Below are 27,829 nucleotides of genomic sequence, written 5' to 3'. Positions count from 1 at the left end.
AATGAGGCCTCCCGTTCCCCCCCCCCTTTTTTTCAATTGACTATATTCCAGTTCAGTTTCCCTAGACGGATTAGCCCTCAGATTCTACATTATTAACATGACAGATTGTATAGCTTTGTTTATTAATTCATATAACCAGGGATGAATCCTATGTAAAATCTGCAATTAAATAAAATAAAACAGCCTTTTTCAAATGAAAGTAAACAGTTACATTAAATTGAAATCAAACATCATTTATCATATGTACGAGAGGATTATCGCCTCTAACCCCTGATTTTAACGCATTTAGCTATCAAGCCATTTAAAGGGTGACAAATCTGACCAGTTGGTAACCACGAGCTTTTTATAGACTGACTGTCTTTTAAAACAGTTAAGCTGAATTTGTATTCTATAATCCAGAGCAATTACGAATAAACAAGTTAATGCATCCTTCCTTTATCGAAGCCATACGAAAAAAAAACTAAACGAAATATCCCGCCACACTATTGTTCACGAACATTTTGCTGTGATAATTAAAAGGACGACATATGCCATTTTAGTCGAATTGAGTTATAGTTGTTTAGTGGGTAAGCTTTGCATAAGGAATGGAAAGGTGGAGTCAGACTTGCCCTACCTCGTGCCGTTACGAAAATGAGAGACACAGCCTACGCCACTTTTAACCTACCTCCCAGCACACCACTGTCATAATTAAAAGGAGGACATATGTCATTCTGGTCGACAATGAATTATGTATGAGTCGTCGTTATCAAGATAAAAAAGGAAACATAGCCTACGCCACTTTTGAAAGCGGACAAACATAGAAGATAAAAAAGAGACATACGACCTGGACAAACTTTTCTCCGTTTATCTGAAAAGTTACAAAAATGGTGTATGTCTCCCTTTTAATTACCAAAGCCGGTTTGTTCATGAGGCATTGAGAAAAACAAGTAAACCCCCGCAAAAGGCTTGAGAGGATCCAACTATATCTTAAAGATTTTTTTCATTTGTTTTTCTATTGATTTTTTTGAATTGTTTTTTTATTATTATTCTATTGGCATAAAATTTATTGATTGACGACTCCTTGGCTGAAGGTACCTGCCCAGAAAATTGAAAGCGAATTCGGACATTTGAATGCAGAAGGTAAGCGTTACATAAAAGCGACATACAAACTAAAACTCATCATCTACGTTTCTTTGTCTCTTTAAGTTTCAAGCGGATCCGATCACTTTAGCGAAAAGATTGGAGAAGGACAATTTGACCCAGTAGGCTATGTCGCTGCTACGGAAATGACTTATTCATAAGCCTTTTTTCCCCTCTCGCGGAAAAATCTGAGGAGGGGCTCTTAACCCAAAAATTCTTACCCCAAGTTTACTGGTGTCATATGTTAACATCTCTTTTGTCCCTATACGTCGTTGGGAGATTTCTTGCTCTTGCTAGATATATTTATATCTACCTTTCACAGCCCATAGCAACTACGCTATTTTCATCAGCGCAAACAAGACTATTTGGTTTATTAGATGGACAAAATACGAGCCATGAAGACATTAAAATGCTTTCGGTTAATGCACGATGAAGAGATTTTTTTTTTATTGCTATAACTTTTTCTGTGACAAATTGATTACACTAAACCATTTTTATTTCAGGAAATTTAGGGTATTTGTGTGAAATAAATACTGAAATCTCCTGAAGAAGCCAGGTCATGCCTATGGTTTGTCCCTAGAAAGGCCCAGGCCATTTTTTGCAAGGGGAGCAGGGTAGCTGCGGTGAAAGTCGCCAAAATTTCTTTTAGCCATTAAATGACTTGAAAAGCGCGATATTTGTCGACTTTTCCCTTTTTTGGGGTAGAGGATAAACCCGAGATGCTCCATCCTGTGTGTGAAGCCTTCTTCTTTGGATCCAAAATTTTATTTCCCTGTGGCTACAGGAGCCCGCCATTGGAGATCCAAGTAAAAAAATTTATGCCTGGGAGGTTTTATTGTTGAATTTATTTTTCCTGGGCTGCTTCGTATGGAAAGGATGGTCGTAGAAATTTTGGATAGGAGAAAAAGCGGGAATAAAAATATTAGTTCCCTCGGGAACATGTCCGACAAAGGACCAGAAAAAAAACCAAGAACTTTTTCCCAGTCTATTTCTTACGACAGGGAAGGTTATAAAATTTTAGAGGAGCTCCTTCGGTTTAAATTGAAAGCTCAAGTGCCCTTATTAAGCGCCAATGGTAATTGGAAGGAAACCAACCTAAGTTCCCAGCTATTTTCCGATCCTTTCGTGACCCCCATGATATTTGTTCGAAATTATGAGATAGCAATGTTATTCAAAGACGTGTTTATTCAATTTTATTCAAAAATCCGACAAAAATGCTTTGGAGTTGATCCTCCCACGTAAACCCAGGGGCAAAGGCCCTTTATCATTTGAAGCAGCCATTGTTCAAAGACAGGTTTTGGTAGAAAAAGTGGCAATATTTGGTCTTGGTTGTCCGGTTAGCTAGGAGCTCTTAAGGATCTTCACTAGGCCAAGATTCGCAGAGTTTCCCAGATAGACTCGGGAAAAGACACGCGTAAATGGGTAAATAAGTCGAAAGACGCTATGTGCATCCGAAATTTCAAATTATTTGCAATATATTGGGAATAGCTTGAGGGATCGGGTTGAAACTTTCGGGGGGTATTGGGGGAGGGGCAAGTGGATCTCAATTTTGACTTAAGGGAAGTAGTTCTTCCCAGTAATTCTGATTAGTTGAGTTCTTTCCAGTAACATTAATATTATGATGGCTTTTTTGTTGTTGTTGAGATTTTGACAAATTAGCACGGCACAGTTCCAAATACACATCGTTTTCAATAATCTATAAATGCCACTCATGCCGAATAAAGAATTTGAAAGACAGGGGGGGGGGTCATTACTTATTTGTAAACTATGACTAGCCTATTGATATTTGGTTCTTACCGTGTTGTTGCTGATGTTGTGATAAACGAATCACACTGCTAAAATACAAGTTGTTTTCTGTAAAGCTCCAATGACGCTCCAGCCTTTAGAAAGCCTAGGAGGCAGTAAACCTGCATCTCGTTTTAGGTAAATTCAATTTGTTTTAAGTTTGACTTGACAATATTCATTTTAAATTCTAATTGTTTTAAGACTAAAATATTCATCTATAGCAGTATCTATTACCTTTATGTCTGGTGTTATCATTCATTTTAATTTCTTTTCGTTTTGGGTTTCATTTATCCCTTGATAGTAATTTCTGTTCGTTTTTTTTTCGAATTATCAAATGAGTTTATTTCTGCTCGTCCTAGGTTTTATTATGGTTCTTTACTTTTCTTTGAAAAGCGTCTTTTCTGTTAAGCGTTATTAAAAATAGATATTGTTAAAAGCCAGGTCACAAACAGGATTATTTTGTGATTTCTTCGTTATTCCGATTGGGTGAGGGGTAACATACTATGTCCAAGGAGAAGTCACCCTAGAAAACCTGAATTGGAAAACCCGTCCTGGAAAACTTGCCTCTGGGAGACATACCCTCAAAAACTCGTCCTCAAGGAAAACCTAATAAAATCAATGCACAACCCCAAATAAAAATTATTCTTGCAAAATGGACGGAATTGTTGCTTACCTAATTTATACGTTTTCACATTACTGTTTTTGCCAGGTTTTTCTGTGCTCAAGAATAGAAAAGCAGCATTCTCAGGGAAATATAAAGTCTAATCGACCATAAATTTTAGTTGATAGACACTGGGTGTCGCATATCCATAAGTGAAGCTCAAAATTTGGTTTAAAAAATCTTAAATGCAACATTTTACTTTGCTATTTGACTATTTGCAATAAGAATTTTCAGTTTCTTATGGACTAAAGTTCGTTTTTTTACTGGGTTGCGTCTGCCACCGCAGCCGCAAATTGCTAAATTAATTAGAAAAATTGCCAGACTCGTGTTAAATAAACTGTATTGGATCTTGCAGTTATTTCTGCCAAAATATGGATATGCTGGCGGCTCTGATTCGCTAAGTGCTTGCTTACATTACATCATCGAGCAAGTAGATCTAAAGATAAATTATCTAAAGAGCAAGTAGTCCCATGCCTAAGTAATGAGGGTCCTTACCAGTAACCTTATCCCTAATGAGTTTGCAGCTTTCTACTTCCCCAATGGATCCAAAAAGAGATCGAATCTCTTCTTGCGTCATGGTTTGAGGTAGATAATTTACAATCAAATTAGTTTTGCTTTCTCCGTCATCCGACCTCGAAGACATGCGACTAGAGCTGTTCTGTGGATTGTTTCCTAACTGACCAACTAAACTGTGGTGCAGGCTGCTGACACCGTTTTGTTGCACTAGACTATCGATGGTGTTCATTGTAGAAAAAAGACGAAACCTGAAAGAGACAAGATTTGAAAACAAAATTAATCGTCCACAGTGATGAGTCACCTACTCACCGCCACCTGATGTACATATCAAGAGCACCACTTCTTCCATGCAGTCTAACCTCATCACAACACGCACAGAATAATCACACTTAAGTTTTTAGAATTTTTAAAAAAGCTTCCTATTCCAATTATGAGACCCTTGTTTTTCAGGAGTAGTTTAAAAAATGGGACAACCAGTAAAACTTCGGCATTAAGAGCAAGGCATTGAGGAGGGGGTAACCCAAAATACACCTCCTCCGTAAAATTCCATCCTCCCGGAAAATTCCCCCCAACTACGACTACTACTACTAACAACTCACTCGAGCACCAAGTCGCCAAAGACCGAAACGGCTACACACACTCCTCCTATATCCTAGTCAAATCGAAGCTTCCCTCTTTACACCCTCCCAAGAAGTTCCAATTTCCTTCAAATCTTTTCTTACGACGTTTTCCCACCCCATTCGAGGATGACCTGCTTTTGGTTTGCAGAGGTTTTGAGCAATAGCTAAATGCTTGTCTCTCAGATCTTATAACCCCCAGACTAATGTCTATGAATATAAATTACGATGTTTGAATTCTAAACGAAACGTTTTGTGTTTTTTACTTACACTCAGAAGTTGAAGTAATTTCATTTGTTAGAAAGTAATTATTATTATAATTTATTTTTTTATGGGAGAGGGCAGGGAAGGGGTCTGGGGAGCATTTTATAGGACGATTTTTGGGGCTTTTGTCTTGTTTTTTTTTGTTGGGGGGGGTGAATACTGTGTTGTTTGTTTAAATGAGAGAGAGTGATTTGAAGTTCGAGTTGATCATGGTTATGTTGTGATTTGTAATGGAATATATATTTTTACTTGTTACTGCCGTACGTCTACAAAACTGTAAACTTTTTCTTAGTGCGGCAGCATTTTGTAAAAGATGTGTTTTGGTTTTGTATGTGAAGAAAAAAAAATAAATAAAAAGCAACCACTTTAAGTCCACACCTTAGGGAGCAACTAAAAAGTTCTGAGCACACACTTTATTGTTCTACCTCAGATTTTAGAAGTTATGAATAGCAAATTGATCTTAGTAAGCCCAGTGAATTAACAGTAATAAATAGAACCAGCTACAAACAGGAAAATGCAGTCCTTCCTAGTCGGAATTACAGTTATCTTTGCAGCTTAAAGTCTAGTTAAACTAGGACAGTGGCTGAGGAAGCCCAGTTTTCTCTAATATTCCTTTGTTTTTAGGCTTCAGTTTATCTGCTCTTGAGAGCAAATCACCACCAGAACAGAAACATTAGTAAATCTTATATTCAGCAAGGATGTGCGGTCCATATCCAAATCACAACTGAGACGATACCATCTGATACTTACAATTTCGGTTTAGCTCCTCAAGCACCTGGAGAAAATTTTGCAGTATTAACCTAATGATCCAATATCATGGCTGAGCATAACTTTTTGACAGCCACTAGCCAAAGCAGCTCAACATTTGGCAGGAAGGCAGATGAAAGAGTCTTCAAACGATCTTCCCGGACCATGTAGGGGTTCTGAAGGAGTATTGAACGCATCTATATTTTGATGACATGAACAGACAAGATTAAAGATGCATTCCACTCTTCCGCGGTTGTCAAAGAATAGTAAGTGAAATTTGGTTGACACTTTATACCACACATCCTAAGAAACAATTATCGCAAAACTATCTTATTCAACAGTATAATTTTTTAGTCCAAAATAAGAAAGAATACGGAAGCAAATATCAACTATTTCTCAATCCATTCCTATCAGAAGCAACTGCTATACCTCAAGGATGTACCTTATACTGATACTTAGAAGTAATTAAATATTATTTCATGGGCGCAATCAGTTGTTGGCGACCATTCCCTATAAAAAATAAAGGAACTTGTGTATTATTCAGAACACACTCAATAATTTTTTCCTGCAGTTTTTCTGTTGCATAGAAAGTATAAACACTTCACAGAGGTAGTTTTTCCAATCGATAACTGTCTTCTTAAAAATGCCTAGCTCTCGTTCACACCAGGCCACATTTGTCAATTCGTAAACCCAGCAATAAATGAAACAAACTGCAGTAATAAATGGTATTCTACTGTCAGCAAACACGCAAATCGACTTTTCAAACATGGCCTATGGTTAAACTTCTAAAAATGTTCCTTCTCGTAAGAGTATAAAGTTATGTTGTGTCCATTGACGCACTGTTTTGTTGTGGTCAACAACCCCTTATCCTGGAAAAATAGAATTGCCTCTTTTCAGTCTTTGGCAAATCCCAAATCTTCACTTAAAAATCCATGTTCAGACACTATCTTCTATCACTATGCCTATCAAACTAAACTGAGTTCTGTCTTTGTGGCCAAGAAACCGGATTTTCGCATCGTAGTTTGTTTCACGAAAGAACCTAACCACACTTATTGAGTGTGTTCTGAATAATGCACAAGTACCAAAATAAATACATTAAAAAAAAGTAAACGCATATTAAACAAGGATCCACAATTTTAAAGTCCAATTAAAAGCGCTCGTTTTTGTGGTCCAGGCCAGTGTCCTGAGAACCATATTAGTTACCCCATTCCCAACTAGCGTTCCTAAATTTTTGGTTACCCCCAAATACTTACTTAGTCAAGGTTTGTTGACTTAAAGAACAAAAGTTTTAATTCTATTTTATTTAAATTCGACCACTTTTAGTGGAACTAGTATTTTATGAGTAAAAAGTTCTAGGTATCAGTTATAGTAGCATATGCCCCTGTTGAACCGACTGACGGAGATACTAGTGACTCAAATCAATTTTACTTACAGTTACAGGAGCGAATAGACAGGGTACCAGGTAGAAATATGGTGTTTTTACTAGGAGATTTTAACGCCCAGGTTGGTAGAAAAAGGGATAGATGGTATCCTAACCTAGGTAGATTTGGTGTAGGAAAAGAAAACAGTAATAGCTGCAGACTTTTGCAATTTTGTAGGCATAACAACCTAGTTATAACCAATACGGTGTTTGGTTATAAAATGGCCCATAAATTGACAATTGTATTCACGTGATGGTAAGACAGCAAAACCTATTGATTATGTTATTGTAAACCGAAGACTAGCAGGAACAATCGAAGATATTAGGGTATATAGAAGTATTGTTATTAATGTTAAAAGTGAAGATCACCATCTAGTAGTGTTTAGAGTTAATTTAAAGCTGAAATTTCGGAAGGGTAACTACCTCCTGGGAGGTTATGATGTTGTTAGATTCCAGGATGAAAATTTGGGAGAAACTTTCAGGAACAGTTGAACACTAAACTTGTGAGTTTAAATTTTGTCAATATGGAAGATGGATGGAATAATTCCAGAAAAATATTTTGAGAAGTTGCTGATGGTGTCTTAGGGAAGACAGTTAAGACTGCACCTAGGAATATTAGTGAAAAATCTTTATGTTTAATAGAGAGTAGAAGGGATCTGTACAAGAATTATCTGAGTGATAGATAATATAAAAACAAAAGGAATGTAAAGAAAGTGGAGAAAGTATTAAAATACAAACAGGAGGTGTGAAGTGGAGACCATGGTTAAAATTGCCGAGGATCTGGAAGATGCAGCTAGATGGCATAATAGTAAAATATTATACTGGCATGTTAATAAATTGAGAGGGAGTACTCAATCCAGACTTGTCCCAATTAAAGATAGGGGCGGGGCCACAATTAGCGATAAGGATAGAGTTAAAGAGAGATGGGCAAAACATTTTGAGAATGTGGTAAACCAAGATACAGTTGCGGAAAAAGATATAAAGGAAAATGAAAAGGTTTGTGATACCTTTGATGTGAAGGAAGATTTGTTTAGTGAGGAAGAATTAGCGACAGTGCTAAAAGTATTAAAAAATAATAAGGCTCCAGGTGTTGATAGTGTGGTAAATGAGTTTCTTAAACATTGTGGCTCTGAGGTTAGAAATAAGCTACTAAAGATCACGAATATGATTTTTGAAAAAGGAGAAGTACCTAACAATTTTAGAAAAACCTTAATTAAACCACCGTATAAGAAAGGTAATAGGAGTGAGTGTCATAATTATCGAGACATTAGTCTGGTCTCTGTGGTTAGCAAATTACTTAGTAATATGATACTTTTTAGACTGAGAGATGCTGTAGACAAAGTTTTAAGAGAAGAACAGTGCAGTTTTAGAAAAGGTAGAGGATGTGTCGACCAAATTTTCACTCTTAGGCTAACAATTGAGAAGTGCCTTAGTTGTCAAACACCTTTGGCCCTCTATAAATAAAATCCCATTGTTCCGATAAAATGTGTCTCCAATATGGAAACACTAAATTTCACTTTTACGCAAAAAGCAATAAAAATGAAACTTGAAGCATTTGTTTCAGCTTGGCACAGGCTTTTTATGTCCCCTAAATGTTTTTAACACCTAGAAGTGTACTGTTCGTTAGAGAAAGATTAATTAGCTTGGTACAACACTTAGCAGGTGTACCATATAAATTAAATTAAAAAAAGTTTTTCTTACGGAAGCAAAGAGCGAAGTTGAAACTTAAAACAAAAAAAACGCAGATTATGCAAGATATAGACTGTGTACAAAACTAACTCAAACTAGATTCAAGTTTCCTAGGTAACTTTTTTTTTAGTAATACTTTATCGCCTTCGCGAACAAATGCAACAGCAATGCAGAAAACTAAGTTTGGTCAAGAATCCGAAAAAAATGTTATATTGATTTTGTAGCTTGTTGAACCTTGAATATATATACAGGTAATCTATCATTAAATGTATCGGACACATTTAAAATCTAAATTAGAACAATTTTAATTAGAACAATTAGAACAATTTCGTTTCCACAAATCAAACCAAGTATTTAACCCATTACCCATTGAGATGAACATGTTCTATGATTCTTGCTCACAAGTCACTTTCCATGATAGAGGTGGAAACAAATTTGTCTTAGGAAACGCACATGAGAAAAAAATGGGTACATGAACTAGAAAAAATTCCAAAGCTCTCATCACCGAAGATGACCGCGGCATAAGAAGGGATTAAATAAACAAAATTGTATTGACTCTCTAGTCAGTTGAATCACTGGCATTCTTTCGGAATAAAATTACAACATAATCTTATAAAGCCTAATTACTGCTACGTAGGCTATCTATCTCTAAATTTTCAGGATCATATTTCTACAGCTTGTGTTTACTATAATAATTGCGAAACAACGTCATTATGAGGCATTTTTATTAATTATCACTGCGTAGCCGCATGGAGGCATTTTTTTACCCTTAAAGTTATCAGAAACGGGAAATGTAGACAGACCATTTGTATTAACCAAAAATGCAAACCAGGAACCAATAGTTGGTACACCAACTAACAGAAGCTGTAAACCAACCTCTCATCGACAAAGACGACAATGGACACGCATCCGAATGTTACTTTCAAATATCTAAATAGTCTAGGACTTCGATCCGAATTCTTCTTTCAGTGTGCAAATTAAAACTCAATTTTTTGACCGCCCGAAATCTTTTAAATGCTATCTCTTTAAATAGCTCAAAAACTTGCAAAATAGGTTTGTCGAATCAAGTTGGTAATACAAAGCTAACCGTCACCTTTCAGAATTATACTGCTATAATTAGACGCTGCTAAATATTAAAAGAAAAAATAAGCTGCACCAGTCATTTGAAGCACACAACCCCTCATCTCTGAAGACAACAGTGGCCTACCTATCGGTTGCATTAAGTTAATTTTAGTCCTTAAAAACTGATTTATTTTTTTTTACTAATTTGTATTAATTTTTATTGACCATTTTTACGCTTGATTGATATTGTTAACTTTTGTCTTGCTGTATCGGTTGTTTTGATTTCTTTTACCTGACATATGAAGCGAATTTGGCTCTAGTTGAGCTTGTGATAGGCTTTCGAAAATAAATATTATCTTATCACATTCATGCATTAACCGGAGGTTCTTTGTTTTGCTTTCTCTTTTTGGACATATGAAGCGAATTCGGCTCTAGTAGAGCTTGCGATAGCCTTTCAAAAATAAATATTATCTTATCACATTCATGCATTAAGCGAAAGTTCTTCGTTTTGCATTCTCTTTTTGGACATATGAAGCGAATTCGGCACTAGTAGAGTTTTTGGTAGCCCTTAGAAAATAAATATTATCTTACTTATCTTTCTTGTCAACTAATTCTGTTTCCTCTATACATGAAATCGAATTTTTCGCACCCTCAAATGCATTGGATGCAAAATACCTGGCGTCTTCTACTTTGAGTAGCTCATCCACGACTATTGGTCAGCGCTGAAAAAAATATCTTTCTTGGCTGAAAAGTTGATATTCTTGCCGGTGCCTAACTTTCTAATACCACTGCACAGAAAGGAGCATAGAGAAAACTCAATTTCTCCAGCAATTGAGCCAGGTGATCTCGGTGGCGGATTCAGCGGGGGCACCCCCCCCCCCCTAACGTAGTGGTGCGTTTGGGGTATATTAGCAAGACGACGGCAAATGGGTTGATACAATTTTGCGCTTATTTTACAGTGGGATATTTGACGAGACTACGGATGCGTCAAATACCTCACAACTTAGTCTTTCTCTTCACTACGCTTATGACAGCAGTACTGTAGAAGACTTTGTTGGATTTATGGACCTTCCCAAAACCAACTATAAGAGTATGACTGAATATGAGCCAAACATTACAGGTGAAATTTTAGGCACGTCTGTGCTCAAGCTTAATGGAAGACATTGGATTAATCTTTGACAATTGAGTTGGCATAAGCTGTGCTAGATTCAGTGTCAACATTTCTGAAATGGGAGGGGCAGTTTCAGGGATCCAAAAGTTGCTAAGAGAAGCAGTCTCTGTGGATGCAAAACCATGCTCTTAGCCTATCGATTTCCAAGTGCAATAAAAGCTAATATGTCAAGAACGTTGTAGGTGGTGTTAAACAAGATGCAAGTTTTATTAGTGCATCGGCAAACCGAAATTTTGTCCTGAAAAATGTATTAAGTCATCATGTACAACGTAGCTCATTGGGTTGACCGTCACGAAAGTATATCGCGATTCAGAGATGATATGCCTAAAATAGTTAAAATAGCACTTAGAATTGGGTTTTCATGGTGTGACAGTTATTCATTAACAAAAGCAAATTGCTTGCTATGCGCAATTTCAACCTGTGACTTTATTATTACTGTTTACTGTTTTAGTTATATGACTGACACAACTCTTGTACTAAGCAGATTACTTCAGACTAAACATTACATTTATTTTCAGCCAGAAATTTTACATAAAGAGAGAGGATGATGATGTTTTCCAGATTATATTGGAGAGTCCAAAGAAAGTTACAGAAGCTATGGACATGACTCTTTGCATTTTAAGAACGGTAAAAAACGAAGTTATCGATCAAATTACCACACTGTCTCACAAGACAACCACGACAATGTCCACCTTTATTGGAAAAAAGCTGTTTATATTCCAGCACTGGATTACATTATTTCTGACATGACCGACAGATTTTCCGATGCGTTAATGACACGTTATTCACTAAATGTGTTCCTCCCTCAAAATTTAGATTCCACAACTGATCTTCAAGCTTTTAAATCTCAAATTGAGCCAATATGTCACGAGTTCTCATTTTTTTTTGGACAAAGCGGTGAATCTTTAGTGCTGAAAATATTAAATAAGATACTTGCAATGAAGGATACAAGTTGTATCTTAATCCTCATTTCCTACCCTTCATTACCATCATAATTACTAAGCGATATCGTATAGTTAAGCGACATGCTAATTGTTTTGACCTACATGAATAGTAACAAAGAATACATGACACCAAGAGACAGTTCAAGACCTTCTTTTTTTGACAATATAAAGCTCAACTCACTTGCTATAGTGGTCAGAAGTGCAAAGGCTAATTATTAGGAAAATATTAAATATCATATTTTTCTGTAGAGGATGAGCAGCTTTTCATTTTTTTATGGTGGGGTGGTTTTTATAACTCACTATTTTTTGCATCAATATTTTTACATCATTTTAATTTCAAAAGTTTTATTAGAACTTTAACCCTCTCCAAATTTTAGAGTAAATTTAGGACCATTTCCACAACCGAAAATCGGATGAAGATTTGCTATATGAGAAATACCAACGGACTGTTCTGGGTACCTGGCTGAGAGAGCATATTTTAAACAGTAAACTGTACGAAGAGGGTGGTTCAATTCCGCTTTCTAAGGTTATAATAAGAAAAAGTTTGATGTGGCTAGGGCACATTCTGCAGATGAAGGATGACAGATTACCGAAGATTGTCCTTTTGAGCCAACCGTGTAGGGCTAAACAGAAACCAGGCCGTCCGCGGGAGGATCTCACAAAGAAAGTTTTGAAGGAAATGTGTAATTCCTGGGAGGGTGTAAAGAGGGAGGCTTTGAATAGATTGGGATGGAGGAGGAGATTGCGTAGCTGTGTTGGAGTCAGGCGGCTTGGTGGTGCGGTGAGTTGTTAGTAGTACTTTTTCCACTTCCTACCTACGACGTATAATTGTTGAAGTTGCCTTTAAATTACTAGCATTTCTTTGTTCACAAGTTTATCAGAGCAACCTATTATAAGCCCCCCGCTAAAGAAAATCCTGGATCCGCCCCTTGGTAATCGTCGCACATATTAAACGCTTTTTGATTTCAGTTAAACTTCGATTTGAAACTCCTACCTAGCTGCTTGCGTGCTAGAACAGCTTTCCATTCGAAAGCAGAAACTTGATTCGATGGAACAAAAGCTCAGCTATATAACTTTATATAGTTCACTCCGCCATAGACAATAACACCCCACTTCAACTCACATGCAATAGGGTTTGGCTTAATTATTAGCCAAACCATCCCTTTTGGCCACACACAGGATTTATACGCAGCTTTCCAAAATGTAAGGTCAATCTGGCCTACGGCCCAGACTTTCCTTAAAAGCCGCAAAGGTTAGATCCTTACCACTTTCTAGCAATAACTTGAAATCTGCAGACAAGGACACGGCATCAAACGGGTAGGAAAAACTTTCAAGGACTTAGATTATGCTGGTGATTTAAGCATCCTAGATGAAAGTTCGAGCAAAAAGGATAAACTTACAGAGCTTTTGCGAGTTCACGGTGCTAGAAAAGGTTTGGAAAGAAGAAAGAAGCTCTTTCCCTCCAATCCCTCGCTCTTTACGCTAAAGTTTGACTCTTTGCCACAATTCTACTTTTTAAAACAATTAAAAGCTTTAGCGTAAAGAGGGAGGGATTGCGGAGGGGACAACCCATTTCATATACGGAGTAATTTCTGTTCGTTTTAAGTTTTAATGTCGCTCCTTACTTTCAGCTAAAAAAATTAGTTTTTTTTTATTTAATTTTGATCAAAAGCGAGATCAAAATTTCGTCAGTCAATTGACTCAAGCATGATTGACCGTCTAGAAACCTGTTTGACGCTTGAGTCGAGCGTTGACGATGATTGATAGAAAGTTTGAATGACTCAAAAATTTTTATCAAAAGCAGTTAGTAGATTAGCTTTGGTCGAGATTGAAGGGTCGATTGAAGATTAACTGAAGCCCATGTCAATGGATTGACGGAAACTTTTGATCAAAATGATAGACCGTCTAGGGCCTCTTGTACAAATTTTTCATTTCAAATTGATGGTAACTGATTACAATAAAGAAAAGTATTTTGTCAATTTTCAAAATGGGGCGATTGACTATCTTAGAGTTTGTATACTTCGGCATCTTGACCCTCGATGGGCGAAAATTGAAAAAAAAAAAAAAAAACTGGGAAAAGTGCAAAAATATTATTCAGTCTTCTTCTAGATTGGGGGCCCAAACCTACTGTTTGGAATCATAAATCTTGATGAATGGTGACAACGGTAAATAGGAGACCACGGTTTTTCCAATAGTACACTTTTCGTTTTGATCCAACGCCATTTTCAAGGTGCTTCAGGCTCTTCTTCGAAATTCCCATAGATTTTGTATCGGCAATAAATTTTTACAATAAGAATCAATCTAAATAATTATTACCATACCTGAATGAGCTCAGATGACAATTTTATACTACTAGGTTTATTTTTCAAAATGTGTTTTTAAACTTTCGGTTACTACGGGCCGTGGTTCACATTTTACTAGGCTGCAGCTACCGCTGCGTCCATGATCAAGCATTTTCTTGACTTATTCGCACAACACATTTGGACAGGTGGAAAAGTTACCATAGATATTTCTAATTCCAGCATTTAATTTGGAACGGTCAAAAATTCTAATTATTGTTATCAGAACTCGCGTCGAGGTCCATAGCCTTGCAGAACAAGTCCCATGAAAAGTACCCAAGATCAAAAGATATCCAACAAAGAATAACGCCATTAATATAGAATAAAGTACTACCAAGCATTCAGATATTTGGAACTTGAAAACCACTTTTCTTGATCAACCATTTTTCAGACTAAGCGTGTTTAAGAATTTTGTTTTCAGCTAGAGTTGTTTCAATTAAGGCTAAAGCAAAACCAAGGGGGAAACCCTACAAGTCATTGCCAATAAATTTGAAACTAAGTTTTTGAACACAAGTAAGTAGCGACGCTAAAGCTTAGAACGCACAGAAATTACCCTACATATGAGAGAGTCAGCCCCCCCCCCCAGTCCTACGCTATTTACGCTTTATTGAGAGTGTGACCAGTATTTATAGCTAGTTTCACCGTCACGCGTTGCTGCGATACCAAAACAAAGGGAATTCGAAATCACACAAATTAAAATTCTGAATACATTGCAAAAGAAATTATGTGGCTCTGGCTAAGTGCAGCGTTGCATCAACCTTTGGTTTGTTTTACCAAAAAAAGTGTTTTCTATGAAACACTATTATTTTATTTCTTCGTCAACGATTAAATTTTGTTGTGTTCAGAATCTGGCGTACTTCCATTCGGGAAATTCCCCCAGTTGGAAATTACCGCCACGAAAAATACCCTCCGTGGAAAATTCCCCCTCCAGGAAAGAAAACAGATAATTCGATCGTGTTTTTAAATTTAAAAGCATTTGAAAAATTAATAGGTTAGGATTATTAACTGACCCGTAGGTATATACACACAGACATTGATACAAAAATTAATACCCGGAAAAATGGCTAGTTTGAACAAAAACAACCGCCAAGTATTTGTATTCAGGGGTCTCTAATTTCAGACAGGGGGAAAAGCATTCGAACGATTAAGAGGGCCTTGGGGTGGGGGATTTTATACCTGTGACCTTCACAATAGTGTACTCACAACTTGTTAAGTGTTTTGGCAATCGGACGAACAATAGAGAAATGCATACAGGACATAAAAACATAGATTTGTTTTATTTATATATGGTAGATTGGGGGAGCAAAAATTCGTAGTTTGTGTGCCCAGTACCATATCTAGCATTTTTGTTTGGAGAGGGTACATTTACCCAAAGAATAAAGAAGTTTATAACCCGTGGATTTTGTTTAATGGTCTCAAATATGTTTTTTTTTTATCCACATTTTTAAGGCCAATTTACGAATCAGATATATTTTTTAGTTTTTGAAAAGAACGAGCTTTATATGTGCATTTTCATGACCAACTTACGATTCAAAGAGATTTGTCAGGGGAGGGGTCAAACCGGGTAACCTCCTGGAAACGAGCCTATGCGGGCCCCATCTGCAGAAGATATTCGCTTTCACCAGTTTCCACACCCCCAAGGAACGGCTCACAGTAGGCACTGGTTCACTGGTTCTGGTTCAAGGAGCACTGGTTCACAGTAGGTGTTCGATGCATAACACATAATGGTATCACGAATACCAAATTGAAAGAGGCCTTACATTTGGGATGAGCGACATTAAAAACCAAAGTACCAACTTTGGTGGTTATGAAACACCATTTGCAAAATAAATACTTGCAATGCTTGCTTTGGGGCAGTCACATTGTGATTTTAGCCTCATAAAGTTGCTAGCGGCTTAAAAAAAAAAAAAATGAAAATTAGGTTTCAATGCAAGCATCGAATTATTGTAGGGAGTTGTGTATTGTAGTGACGTCCTACGAAGTATGAACCTTTGTCACACATGGTTGCCGAGTAGACAATTCGTTGGTTTGGACATCTGTTGCGATTGCTTGCCGACACTCCGGCTCGTATTCTTTCCGACTTTGAACCAACCAGTAGTGGCTGGAAACGTCCAAGAGGAAGACCCTAGTTCTGGCGGAGTGATAGTCTCGGGATTTTCCTAAACCAAGCTAGCTGCAGACCACCCCACGTGAAGGCTGACGAAGCCCTCAACGCCACCCCGGCATGAAGATTAAGTAAGTTCTGTACGTGAAAATAAGCGTTGATTTGAAGCCAGGCTTTAAGATTGGGATGGGGGAGGGAGTAATTTTGTGTAGCTAAGTGAGTGGGAACCACATCTCACCAATAATACATCCCATTACCGTAATGCTTCTACCCTTTTATAAGGTTTATTGTTTGTCCGCCACCAAGTTTTACGTCTTCACATCCGCCCCTATTTCTGCTGTTGCCTATGCGTAGCGATATTATGCGTAGCCTCTTGGGTCGCAAGTCCCACTTCAAAATCTAGTTTAGCTGGTTGCAAAGAAAATACCCACTTTGATCGAGGCGACACATTCCTTCTTTTGTTGGTAGATTTGGGTTTTAAGCACATAACAATCCGCTCTTGGAGTACATGAGGCATTAGTGACCGGTGAACCAGAAGAATCACCCTCTACAATTTTCTCTTGTCTTGCTAATGGGGTCACGAATAATTAGAATAACTAAATCCGATCCAAAATTGTTAAAAACTAAATCCGATCCAAAATTGTTAAAAAGCGCATAAGAACAGCGTCAAAATTTGGTGGAAATCAGAGGACTTCTCGTATTCAGACACACAAAAAGCAGGCATCATGATTTTTGCTGCATCAAAATTGAAATCGTAGTCAAATTTCGTATGTAATTGAGTGTCAAGAAGAAGTTTTTCAAAAACAAATATAGAGTGCGATAGAACTCAAAACTGGCAAAAAATTAACCGAAACAGGAGGACCTTATTCCCTCCTTCAATATACCACTCATAAAGCGTACGTGGTTGCTACCGCTTTAATGAGATCAATATTTTTTATTGCTGAAACCCAAAAGTACTCTTAAATATTGGGAAATTGAAGACAAAATAATTGTAGTTATCTTCTTTTTACAAGGAAAGTGCCATATTTTGCTGAGTATTACAAGTTGCACATTTTTTGCAAATCTTTAATCTTCTGAGGGAAGAGGGGGAGCAAATACCCAGTATACCCCTCTCCTGAGCAAGTGGCTTATAAACTAGTCTTTCGGGGGAAGGGATATTCGGGGGGGGGAATAAAAAACTTTAAAATACAATCAAAAATGTGTTTTTAAATCATTCTTATCACATTTTTACGAGTCTGACAAACATTACTGGGAGAGAAGGGATTCAAACCCCCTAGCCCCTCCCTTGAATACTGCTATTTCTGGGAGATAAGGGGTTCAGACCCTCTAACTCCTCCCCTGAATACAGCCTTGGGTTCAATGTTGAGCCATGATTTTATACTGAAATGAGGGACTCATAATCCATGAACAAGGACTAAAACCGTTTCCACAACTATCGAAAAGTAGGGTAAGTACAATAGAATATCAATAGGCTACCTGCACAACCATATCCAGAGGACCCCCCCCCCGAAATCTGTGTACGGCTTGTAAAAACATGCTAAAAATACATACAAACAAATTTTTGGTCGGTTTTTAATTATTTTGTAAACCTCCCACCAAACTAAATCCTGGATACCAAGGCCGTATCCAGGGGCATTAGGGGTTTTGACACCGCCCGAAATGTTTATCGGACTCGTATAGCGTAGCAAAAATGAATATAAACAAATTTTGATTCTTTTTTCAAAGTTTCTTGTAGCCCCCGCCCCCTTCCGAAACAAAATCTTGGATACGTCCTTGCCAGATACGCCCTTGAATACCGGGTTAATAGCGATTCAGTAAATTCAGACTATTTGAGAAGGAAATCGACGAAACGCTGGAGAAGAACCCGTATGAATGTTTGTCAGAAACCATAACCCTGAAGTATCATTAATGCGGGCAAAAGCACAATCTCGTACTTTATGACAAATTAAAAAATTCGCAGCTGGTCGGCATTTGACATAAATACAGATGCTTTCATTATTAGCATCTGTCTAGCAGTATTGCAGTAAATAGTATTGAGATAAATATCCTTTGTACGAATCCTATTTGCATCTGAAACAGGCGTCTCAGTGAATGTAAACAAGTGAGGACAGGCTTTCCAATTTCAATTTTTTTTACAGACATGCCGAGGAAAAATGTCAAGCTTAGCTCTCCCTTGTAGCAATTACTAATCCAACAAAATAAGTTATTTAATAAGTAAAATAAGTGTTTTTACTTGCCCATTTCCTATTTTGTTCCAAAGAATAAAATTATAGGTACTTGTATGATATATCGACCACAGCTATATCATACAAGTACCCATGTTAAGAAAACTTCTTACTTCATAATATGCAGAATAATTATAGTTAGCGCATTTTGCATGCAACCTCACTATACTTTACCCCCCCCCCCCCCGATGTGTAAATATATAGTCCAAATTACATGTTTCCTATCTATGCATCTCATTTGTTTCAACCCGTATACCAGTATATTGTGACGCAGCTAAAACTGGAAAAACAAGTTACAATCCATTGAATATATAAAATTTAGGCTATATATTTGTACATTATGGGGGAGGTGAAGTAAGTATAGTGAGGCTTCATGCAAGGTGTGTTAACTATGCTTATTCTGCATATTACGAAGTACTGAAAGTTCTTAAGCCGAACTGGCCAGACATGACAATAAACAAACCAAGAGAGATAAAACTCTACAAAAAGAAAACTTCAAACGAGACGACGGCCAGTAGAATTGAAAGACTAAAACAACGCGGATATTTCGCCTGTATCCAAACAAGGCGTCTTCAGCACAAGATAGAAAATTAAAAGAAAACTAATCTAAAAACAAATAAAAACCACCACCAATAATAATAAATACAACTGTCGCTACTTATCCACGTAGGGAAAAGCAGCTATTTGAGGTACTTCAATGAGAATCAAAGAGCAACTGGAGTTGCTAACTCAAATAGCTGCTTTTACTAATAAACTAATAAACTAATAAACGTTACTAATAAACAAGGACTTACACCCCTTTTTTACACCTCTGATACGTAAATAATTTCTTAGTTTCTCACTCACATCACAGTCAATAGATTTTAAAAATCAGAGGGATACAAAATAAAAAAAAACAGGTAACTTATATTAAAAACAAGCAATAATTGCACATATATTCATTTATTAGTAGTTTTTCCCAGACAAAAACATTGTATTTTTTCTGAAAATTGGCATAATTTCATCTTCCGGTGTGAAAGAACGATCTAGATAGGTCATGACTGGAGAAAATTCGTGTCCCCTTGCTTTTACTCATAAATCGTCTGAGTGAGATTTGAGACCACTGAAGGTTGAAAGCCTGGCGCATATGTTGAAGGAGTTTCAAAATGAAGTTTGTTGGTTGACGAATCAGTTGGTTCTGTGCTTTTACAGAAGACATTCCCGTTTGACAGCTGTGAAGTGAATCCCGTCTTCCGGTGTGAAAAAAACATCTTGATAGGTCAAGACTGTGGAAAATTCATGTCCTCTTACTTTTACTCCTACATCGTCTGTGACTAAGATTAGAGACCAATGAAGGTTAAAAGCCTTGTGCATGCATAAAAGGAGTTTCAAAATGAAATTCGTTGGTTAACAAATCAGTTGATTCCGTGCTTTTAGAGAAAGACATTCTCGTTTGATAGCTGTGAAGTGAATCCCGTCTTCCGGTGTGAAAGAACGCTCTAGATAGGTCATGACTGCGGAAAATTTGTGTCCCCTTGCTTTTACTCATAAATAGTCTGTGACTGAAATTAGAAATCACTGAAGGTTGAAAGCCTTGCGCATAGTTAGAAGGACTTTCAAAATGAAATTTGTTTGTTGACAAATCAGTTGATTCCGTGCTTTTAGAGAAACACATTCCCGTTTGATAGCTGTGAAGTGAATCCCTTCTTCCAGTGTGAAAGAACGCTCTAGAAAGGTCATGACTGGGGAAAATTTGTGTTCCCTTACTTTTAATCGTAAATCGTCTGTGACTGTCCGACACACATCGTCTGCTGACTGAGATTAGAGACAACTGAATGTTGAAAGCCTTGCGTATAAGTAGGGGGAGTTTCAAAATGATTTTTTTTTTTTTTTTTTTTTGGTGAGAAATCAGTTGATTCTAAGCTTTTGGAGAAACACCTTCCCTAGGCGTTTGACAGCTGTGAAGTGATTCCCGGATTCTTAATTGTTTCGCATTATATACGCAGAAAAATTACAATAATCATTTGTTTACCAAGGGACCGAACTTCAGTCGGTGATTATTGCTCGCAATAAGATAATTGTTTGATTTGCGGTGTGAAAAACGAACTAGATAGGTCATGACTTTGGGAAAATTCGGGAAAATTTTAGAACCACAAATATTTTTTACTAAGAAGATATATAAAAAGGAAAGGAAAAACCACATTTATAGACAAAAATGGAAGGGAGAAAAAGAACGTTTCCATTTATGTTTACCTTGATACGTACCGCGATATTTTTTCCTAGCTTATTTACCAGTTTATTACCGTTGTTGGATGATTAAGCTTATCTATACTTTTCGGTATGGATTCACTCATCTTTCTGCTACACACTTAGAGCGGTGAGGGGGGGGGATCTAACCCATCACCATCCCTAAATGTCCAGTTTTTGCCGATAATTACCCAGATTCTTTGTGCAAGTCGCTGGTTCCTTGGGGGTTTTACCAACTTGCTTTCGCCTCGGATATACATTCCTGCATGTAAACCCGAGCTTGTGTCTCCACTTTTTTTTTTTTTTTCAATTGTTCAATTTCAAACAGAATGCTAGTTTTTTCCAGTCAGTTTTAGAACACTTTATTAGTGAAAAAAAATAGTTTTATCACGGCCCGAAATATCAAGACATAATCTTAACGTCAACCTAAAATAAGCAAGTGCTTTGACCAAAGGCATCTTTATTCAGTTAATTCAGTTTTTCACAGACAACTGAAGTATCCCCAACAATTTTAATTTTTACAGAAAGAATTCATAACAGACATTTTGTTATTTGCCGGCAAGGAAGCATTAAACAGTGACACCCATTTTTGTCAAAGTGTCAGAATTTTTCATTTGCATAGAACTAACTGTCAAAGTACAACAACAAAAAATGCTAAGTAATGCAGGGATGTCTTTCTCACCCTAGTAATATTATCTTTTGTATTCAAAGTTTAATTCCGATTCTCGAAAACAAATTTTAGCTCTATGAAATTATTTTAGTCCTAATATATGCATTTCAATGTTAGCCTATATACTAAGCCCAGTAATTTTTTTGGATAAAAAATTTATGAATCACAGGTTTTATTTTGAAACATTAAAAATAATGCATTTAAAGTGATGTTCTCCAAGATTACGCAAAGAGAAAGAAAGAAAAAGTCAAAGAGAAAAATATCAGATTCATATATATATATATATATATATACATATATATATATATATATATATATATATATATATATATATATATAACGCAAAAAATGAGAGTTGTACTATTTTCTAGTTGAGAATCTTTTTCTTGCTTATTAACTGTTGTTAGTGGTTAAGCGCCAATGCATAAATGCCATTTAGATATTAGTGTCGTCTTTAGCTAAAGAACGAACACCAGAAGCTAGAAACGGCGTTACAACGGAAGACTACTTTCAGCGCCAATAATAGAGATATTGCATGCAGTGACTTCAATTCAAGAAAATGAAGGGGGGGGGGTAACATGAATTTTCAAAATCTAAGGGGATTAATTTTGTTATATCTTAGACTTTTTTTCAACGATTATACCAAAAGAATGTATTTCTCAAAATCTAAGGGAAATTAAATGCCTCCTGCCCACCTGCCCAAATTGACGCACCTGATTTTGTTCAAAAACGTGATTATCAGAAGTCATATGATTGGCTAGTTTAAATTGAATCTAAAACCTTATTTCCACAATAGATGACGTTCAAGCCCTAAAAAGGGTTTCCAATTTTCTAAGATTCAAATAACGTTTATCGAGAAATGACATGGCAGTAGAATATTGGAAAAACTTCCATTCGTTCTATTTCTAGAGTAATTATACGAATTGGGGAATCTCATCAAAATTTGATATAAACAAGTCAGTCAAGGAAAAAACACCTTGCAATGCGGATACCGTAAGGAGTAAGATATACGTCGAATCAAAAAAATACAGAAGAAATATCCAAAAGTAGATCTAGCGACTGTTATGACTTCATAGGCATATGTTCAATAAAGCAATTTTCCTACACTGGAAAGTTCCTTTTCAATTCTACTTAAGTTAATGTTTAAATTGACTTTACATTTTATTCTATTTGACTAACGTTAGTCTACTATATTCTTTAGAAGGAGATTCGCATCTTACTCGTCAAGAAACCAAATATACTATAAAAAAAATACGATTTTGCTGACAAAATAAATTTCTTTCAAAGATTTCAAAATTTGCGCCAGAAAAATAAAGGGTGGAGATGTGAAGGGGTTCAACGAGGTCTAATGGTCTGATGACGGCGTCTCTCCTTGGGAATGCAAACACAGTGTACAACAGTGAGAGATGTCATTATCCTACCATTGTATGGCTTAGTTTCACCCGGAAGTGGCAAGACTCGGCCAAATCTTTATACGGGAAGGGCACAGGAATAAAGAACTTTATTCTGTCATTGTATGTGTAATAAACAAAGCCTAGACAGTAATTTGGGTGTTTTTGGCTGCTGCAAGTGGCGAAGCCCGCAAGATCGAGGCTGATTTGGTCAAAATCATACATTTGTTTGTATGATGCGATTTGTTTGTAAAATCATGCGTGTTTATTTGTTTTTTTTTTCCAGGGGTGATCGTATCGACCCAGTTGTCCTAGAATGTTGCAAGAGGGCTCATTCTGACGGAAATGAAAAGTTCTAGTGCCCTTTTAAGTGACCAAAAAAATTGGAGGGCACCTAGGCCCCCTCCCACGCTAATTATTTTACCAAAGTCAAAGGATCAAAATTCTGAGATAGCCATTTTATTCAACGTAGTCGAAAAACCTTATAACTATGTCTTTGGGGACGACTTACTCCCCCACAGTCCCCGTGGGAGGGGCAACAAGTTACAAACTTTGACCAGTGCTTACATATAATAATGGTTATTGGGAAGTGTACAGGCGTTTTCAGGAGGATGTTTTGGCTGGGTGGAGGGGTTGAGAAGAGGGGGATATGCTGGGGGAACTTTCCATCGATAATTTGTCATGGGGGAAGAAAATTTTCATGAAGGGAGCGCAGGATTTACTAGCATTAAAAAAAAAAAAACAATGAAAAAATAAATATGAAAAAGTTCTTTCAGCTGGAAGTAAGGAACAGCATTAAAACTTAAAACAAACAGAAATTATTACCCATATGAGGGGCTCACCTCCTCCTAATACTTCGCTCTTTACGCTAAAGTATTTTTAGTAATTTCAACTATTTATCCTACGGCTTTTGTGATTCAGGGGTCATTCTTAATGAATTGGGACAAAATTTAAGCTTTAGTGTGAAGAGCGAGGTACTGACGAGGGGGCGAACCCCCTCATATATGTAATAAAAATATGCCCTCTTACGACATTCTAGGACCACTGGATCGATACGATCACCCCTGGGAAAAAAAAAATACAAAAAAACAGATAAAAAATAAACACGCACCCGCGATCTTTCTTCTGACAAAAAATACAAAATTCCAAATTTTTGCAGATACGAGCTTTAAACTTCTACAGTGGGGTTCTCCGATACGCTAGATCTGACGGTGTCATTTTCATTAAGATTCTATGACTTTTAGGGGGTTTTCTCCTATTTTCTAAAATAAGGCAGATTTTCTCAGGTTCATAACTTTTGATGGGTAAGAGTAAATTTGACGAGACTTACATATTTAAAATCAACGTAAAAATCTGATTCATTTGATGTGTATATTGGTATCAAAATTCCGTTTGTAGAGCTTCGGTTACTATTGAGCTGGCTTGCTCCTTACGTTACCACGTTACCACGAACTGTCTGAACAGCAATAAATCGGTTATATCGGTTTCTAGGTCCCTATTCTCAAGTGTACATTGGTTAACAAATAAGTACCGTTTATTCTACTCTTTTGTTATCATAATTTTCCTTAGAAGAGCCGTTAATCAAGGGTAATACCTACCGTTTGATTGTACATCCAATTCCGGTTTCGTATAACATGATTATCATTGTCATCACAATTAGATCTCCCCTCTCCTTAATAGGGCAAGATGCTGATTCTGTTGACTTGCATTGCTTTTGTATTTATTTTTCCTAAACAGTTAGTTCATAATGCGAAATAGCCTAGCCTAATGCCAATTCGAAAAAAAAATGGAAACGTTGAAAATTTACAGGCCTCTATGAAGGAAACGTTAATAAAATCAGTAGTTTACTTATTATACACTCTCTTCGGTTATAATATTCGCGTTTCTTACAATGCTTCTCATCCCCTAATAGCAAGAGATACAGCTCAAGTAGGGAGGAGGGCTACTAAGCAGTTGTCATGGTAGCTAACCATTGTATTAAGAAACATTGTTGAATGGAGAATTAACTGGTACTACTCTTTTGTTATTATATCTAGTGTTTAGCGGTTTAGTTCAGAAGAGGCCATGCAGAAGCATGTTATCTTTTTTGCCCTTTTTTCTAGGTTTATAATGGCAAATAGTACCAATTTGGAAAAAAAAAGCGAGATCAGCCAACTTTTGAATATAGGCCCATTAGGGGGTAGGGGCGGTATACAATTCCCTTGCAACGGTTATCATACTTGAGAAGAGCATTGGATAAAGGATTCGATGGTATATTGCTTCTCTTTAGCAGATTTTTTACCTTACAACCGAAATTTCCACATCTGCCCTAAAAAAAAGTTCACAACTGTCCCTTATTTTTTGAATGCAATAAGAACATCTTACCTATAAAAGCAACAAAGGAGAAATTAAATCCAAAAGGATAAGTAAAAATGAGATCAAACGGAACACAACTGAAAAAACCGTAAAAGAATTTCTCCCTCTCGCCACAAGTACTGAAATGCTACTAAACTCAGATTCACCGGGAAATAATCCGGAACAATCGAACTGCTTAATCTGCGCTCGCGCGATTCAATCGATTCAATAAACCATCTGTCCAACCCCCACATAGCCAAGGCTCCGTACCATCCCCCCTTTTTCAGACAAGAAAGAGACTTGGATCAGGGGTTACAAATTAAAGCTAGCATTCTAGTTATCTCTGTTTTTGTTTATCACTTACTCTTTACAATAAACTTAAGTACTATATCAGTGCTGAGGATTGTGGTCTTCATAATTATTGTGATGATTCGCAACGAAGCATCAAAATAATCGAATTTGTTGATATAAAATGAAAAATGTAATTCAAATAATTCCCTCTCTGATTTTCTTACCCGGGGACAAGACTCAGAGAGTTTTAGAAAAGCTATTTCATGATTATTCTACATAGAGAGAGGGGGTGGGGCGTGGCGAAGAGATAATCAGTATTATTTCACGGTAAAAAAGTCGTGCCTCACTTAGAAACGCAAAATTACCAAGTGAGTTGTAGCCTATGTAGGAGCGCTAGACGCTTTCATCAAAATGCCCAATCCTGAAACCTAACGTTTCCTGAAAACAGTTTTGAGGCAGTGAAGAGCAGCCAAAGGCTCAATTAAATTTAACCGTAATAGGCTTTGCCTTATCTGGATATGACACAATCATCAACAAAACGAAATGTAGACTGATAAAGTATAAGATAGAGATTACTTTATTGGAATGCTTGTCACCCTAAAATAAGCTAATGTGAAAACTAGCCAAAGAGCCTATTGGACGATACGCACTAAAAATTACACTTTAACTCTCTTGTGAGGATCGCGAAGCTCAATCTGATTTTACAGTGGTTCACATTATGAGTATTTTTATGGTACTTGGTAATAACCAAGTGCCATAAAATTTTAACTTACGAACGGTTGATCAGATCTTAATCAAATTTGATGTTTGGATGGATATCGTGTCTCAGAGCGGTTATTTTGAATCCCGACCAGATCTTGTGACATTGGGGGGAGTTGGGAGGGGGAAACCTACAATCTTGGAAAACACTTAGAGTGGAGGGATCGAGATGAAACTTGGCGGGAAAAATAAGCACAAGTCCTAGATACATGATTGACATAACCGGAACGGATCCGCTCTCTTTGGGGTAGTGGGGGGGGGGGGGTTATTCTGAAAAATTAGAAAAAATGAGGTATTTTAACTTACGAACGGGTGATCGGATCTCAATGAAATTTGATATTTAGAAGGATATTGTGTCTCAAAGCTCTTATTTTAAATCCCGACTGGATCTGGTGACATTGGGGGAGTTTGTGGGGGCTAAAATCATGGAAAACACTTAGATTGGAGGGATCGGGATGAAACTTGGTGGGAAAAATAAGCAGAAGTCTTAGATACGTGATTGACATAACTGGAACGGGTCCGCTCTATTGGAGGGGAGGGTTACTTCTGAAAAAAATAGAAAAAATGACGTATTTTTGACTTACGAAGGAGTGATCAGATCTTCATGAAACTTCATATTTAGAAGAACCTCGAATAAGATCTCTTATTTTAAATCTCAATTGGACCCAACGTCATTGGGGGGGGGGGGGCAGCTGGGGGGACCGGAAATCTTATTAAATACTTAAAGAAGAGAGATCAGGATAAAACCGGATGGGAAGAATAAAAACCTGTCTAAGATACGTGACTGACATAACCGGAACGGATCTGCTCTCTTTGGTGGAGTTGGGGGGGGGGGGGGGGTAATTCAGAAAAATGAGGTATTTGTAACTTACGAACGAGTGACCAGATCTTAATGAAATTTGATATTTAGAAGGACCTTGTGCTTTAAAGCTCTAATTTTAATTCCGAACAGATCCTGTGACATTGGGGGAGTTGGAGGGGGAAACCTGAATTCTTGGAAAACGTGAAAATTGGGGTATTTTCATCTTACGAATAGGTGATCAGATCTTAATGAAACTTGATATATGTATATATATAGAAGGATCTTATGTCTCAGATGCTCCATTTTCGACTCGAATTAGATCTGGGGACACAGGGGGTTGGAGGAGGGAAATAGAAATCTTTAAAAACGCTTATTGTGTAGATATCCGGATAAAACTTGAGGGGAAGGATAAGCACAAGTTCTAGATACATGATTGACATAATTGGAACGGATTCGTTCTCTTGGGAGGAGCTGGGGGGTGTTAATTTGGAAAAATTAAAACAAAATTAGATATTTTTAACTTAAGAACGGGTGACCGGATCTTAATGAAATTTCATATTTAGAAGGAATCCATGTCTGAGAGCTCTTATTTCAAGTCCCGACCAGATCTGTTGACATTGGGGGGAGTTGGAGGGGGAAATCTTGGGAAACGCTTGGAGTGGGGGAATCGGGATGAAGCTTGGTGGATAGAAT

At 37.0% G+C, this 27,829-nt stretch overlaps 1 protein-coding gene across 2 annotated transcripts in view; it reads right to left on the bottom strand.

Annotated features, from left to right (window-relative positions):
* LOC136029398 (ELAV-like protein 2) overlaps nt 1–25,456 on the bottom strand; it is an 84,831-nt gene extending 59,375 nt beyond the window's left edge. For both annotated transcript variants that reach the window (XM_065707752.1, XM_065707763.1), the window contains exons 1-2: nt 25,315–25,456; nt 4,061–4,329 (exon numbers count right to left, since the gene is read on the bottom strand). In XM_065707752.1, the coding sequence (XP_065563824.1) occupies nt 4,061–4,310 (250 nt within the window). In that variant the 5' untranslated portion in view covers nt 4,311–4,329; nt 25,315–25,456. The remainder of the gene's footprint in view (nt 1–4,060; nt 4,330–25,314) is intronic.
* Nucleotides 25,457–27,829: the final 2,373 nt, after the last annotated feature.

The sequence above is a fragment of the Artemia franciscana genome, chromosome 1 (genome assembly GCF_032884065.1).
Source record: "Artemia franciscana chromosome 1, ASM3288406v1, whole genome shotgun sequence".
Lineage (NCBI taxonomy): Eukaryota > Metazoa > Arthropoda > Branchiopoda > Anostraca > Artemiidae > Artemia > Artemia franciscana.
This window is presented reverse-complemented; position numbering and strand designations above follow the sequence as displayed.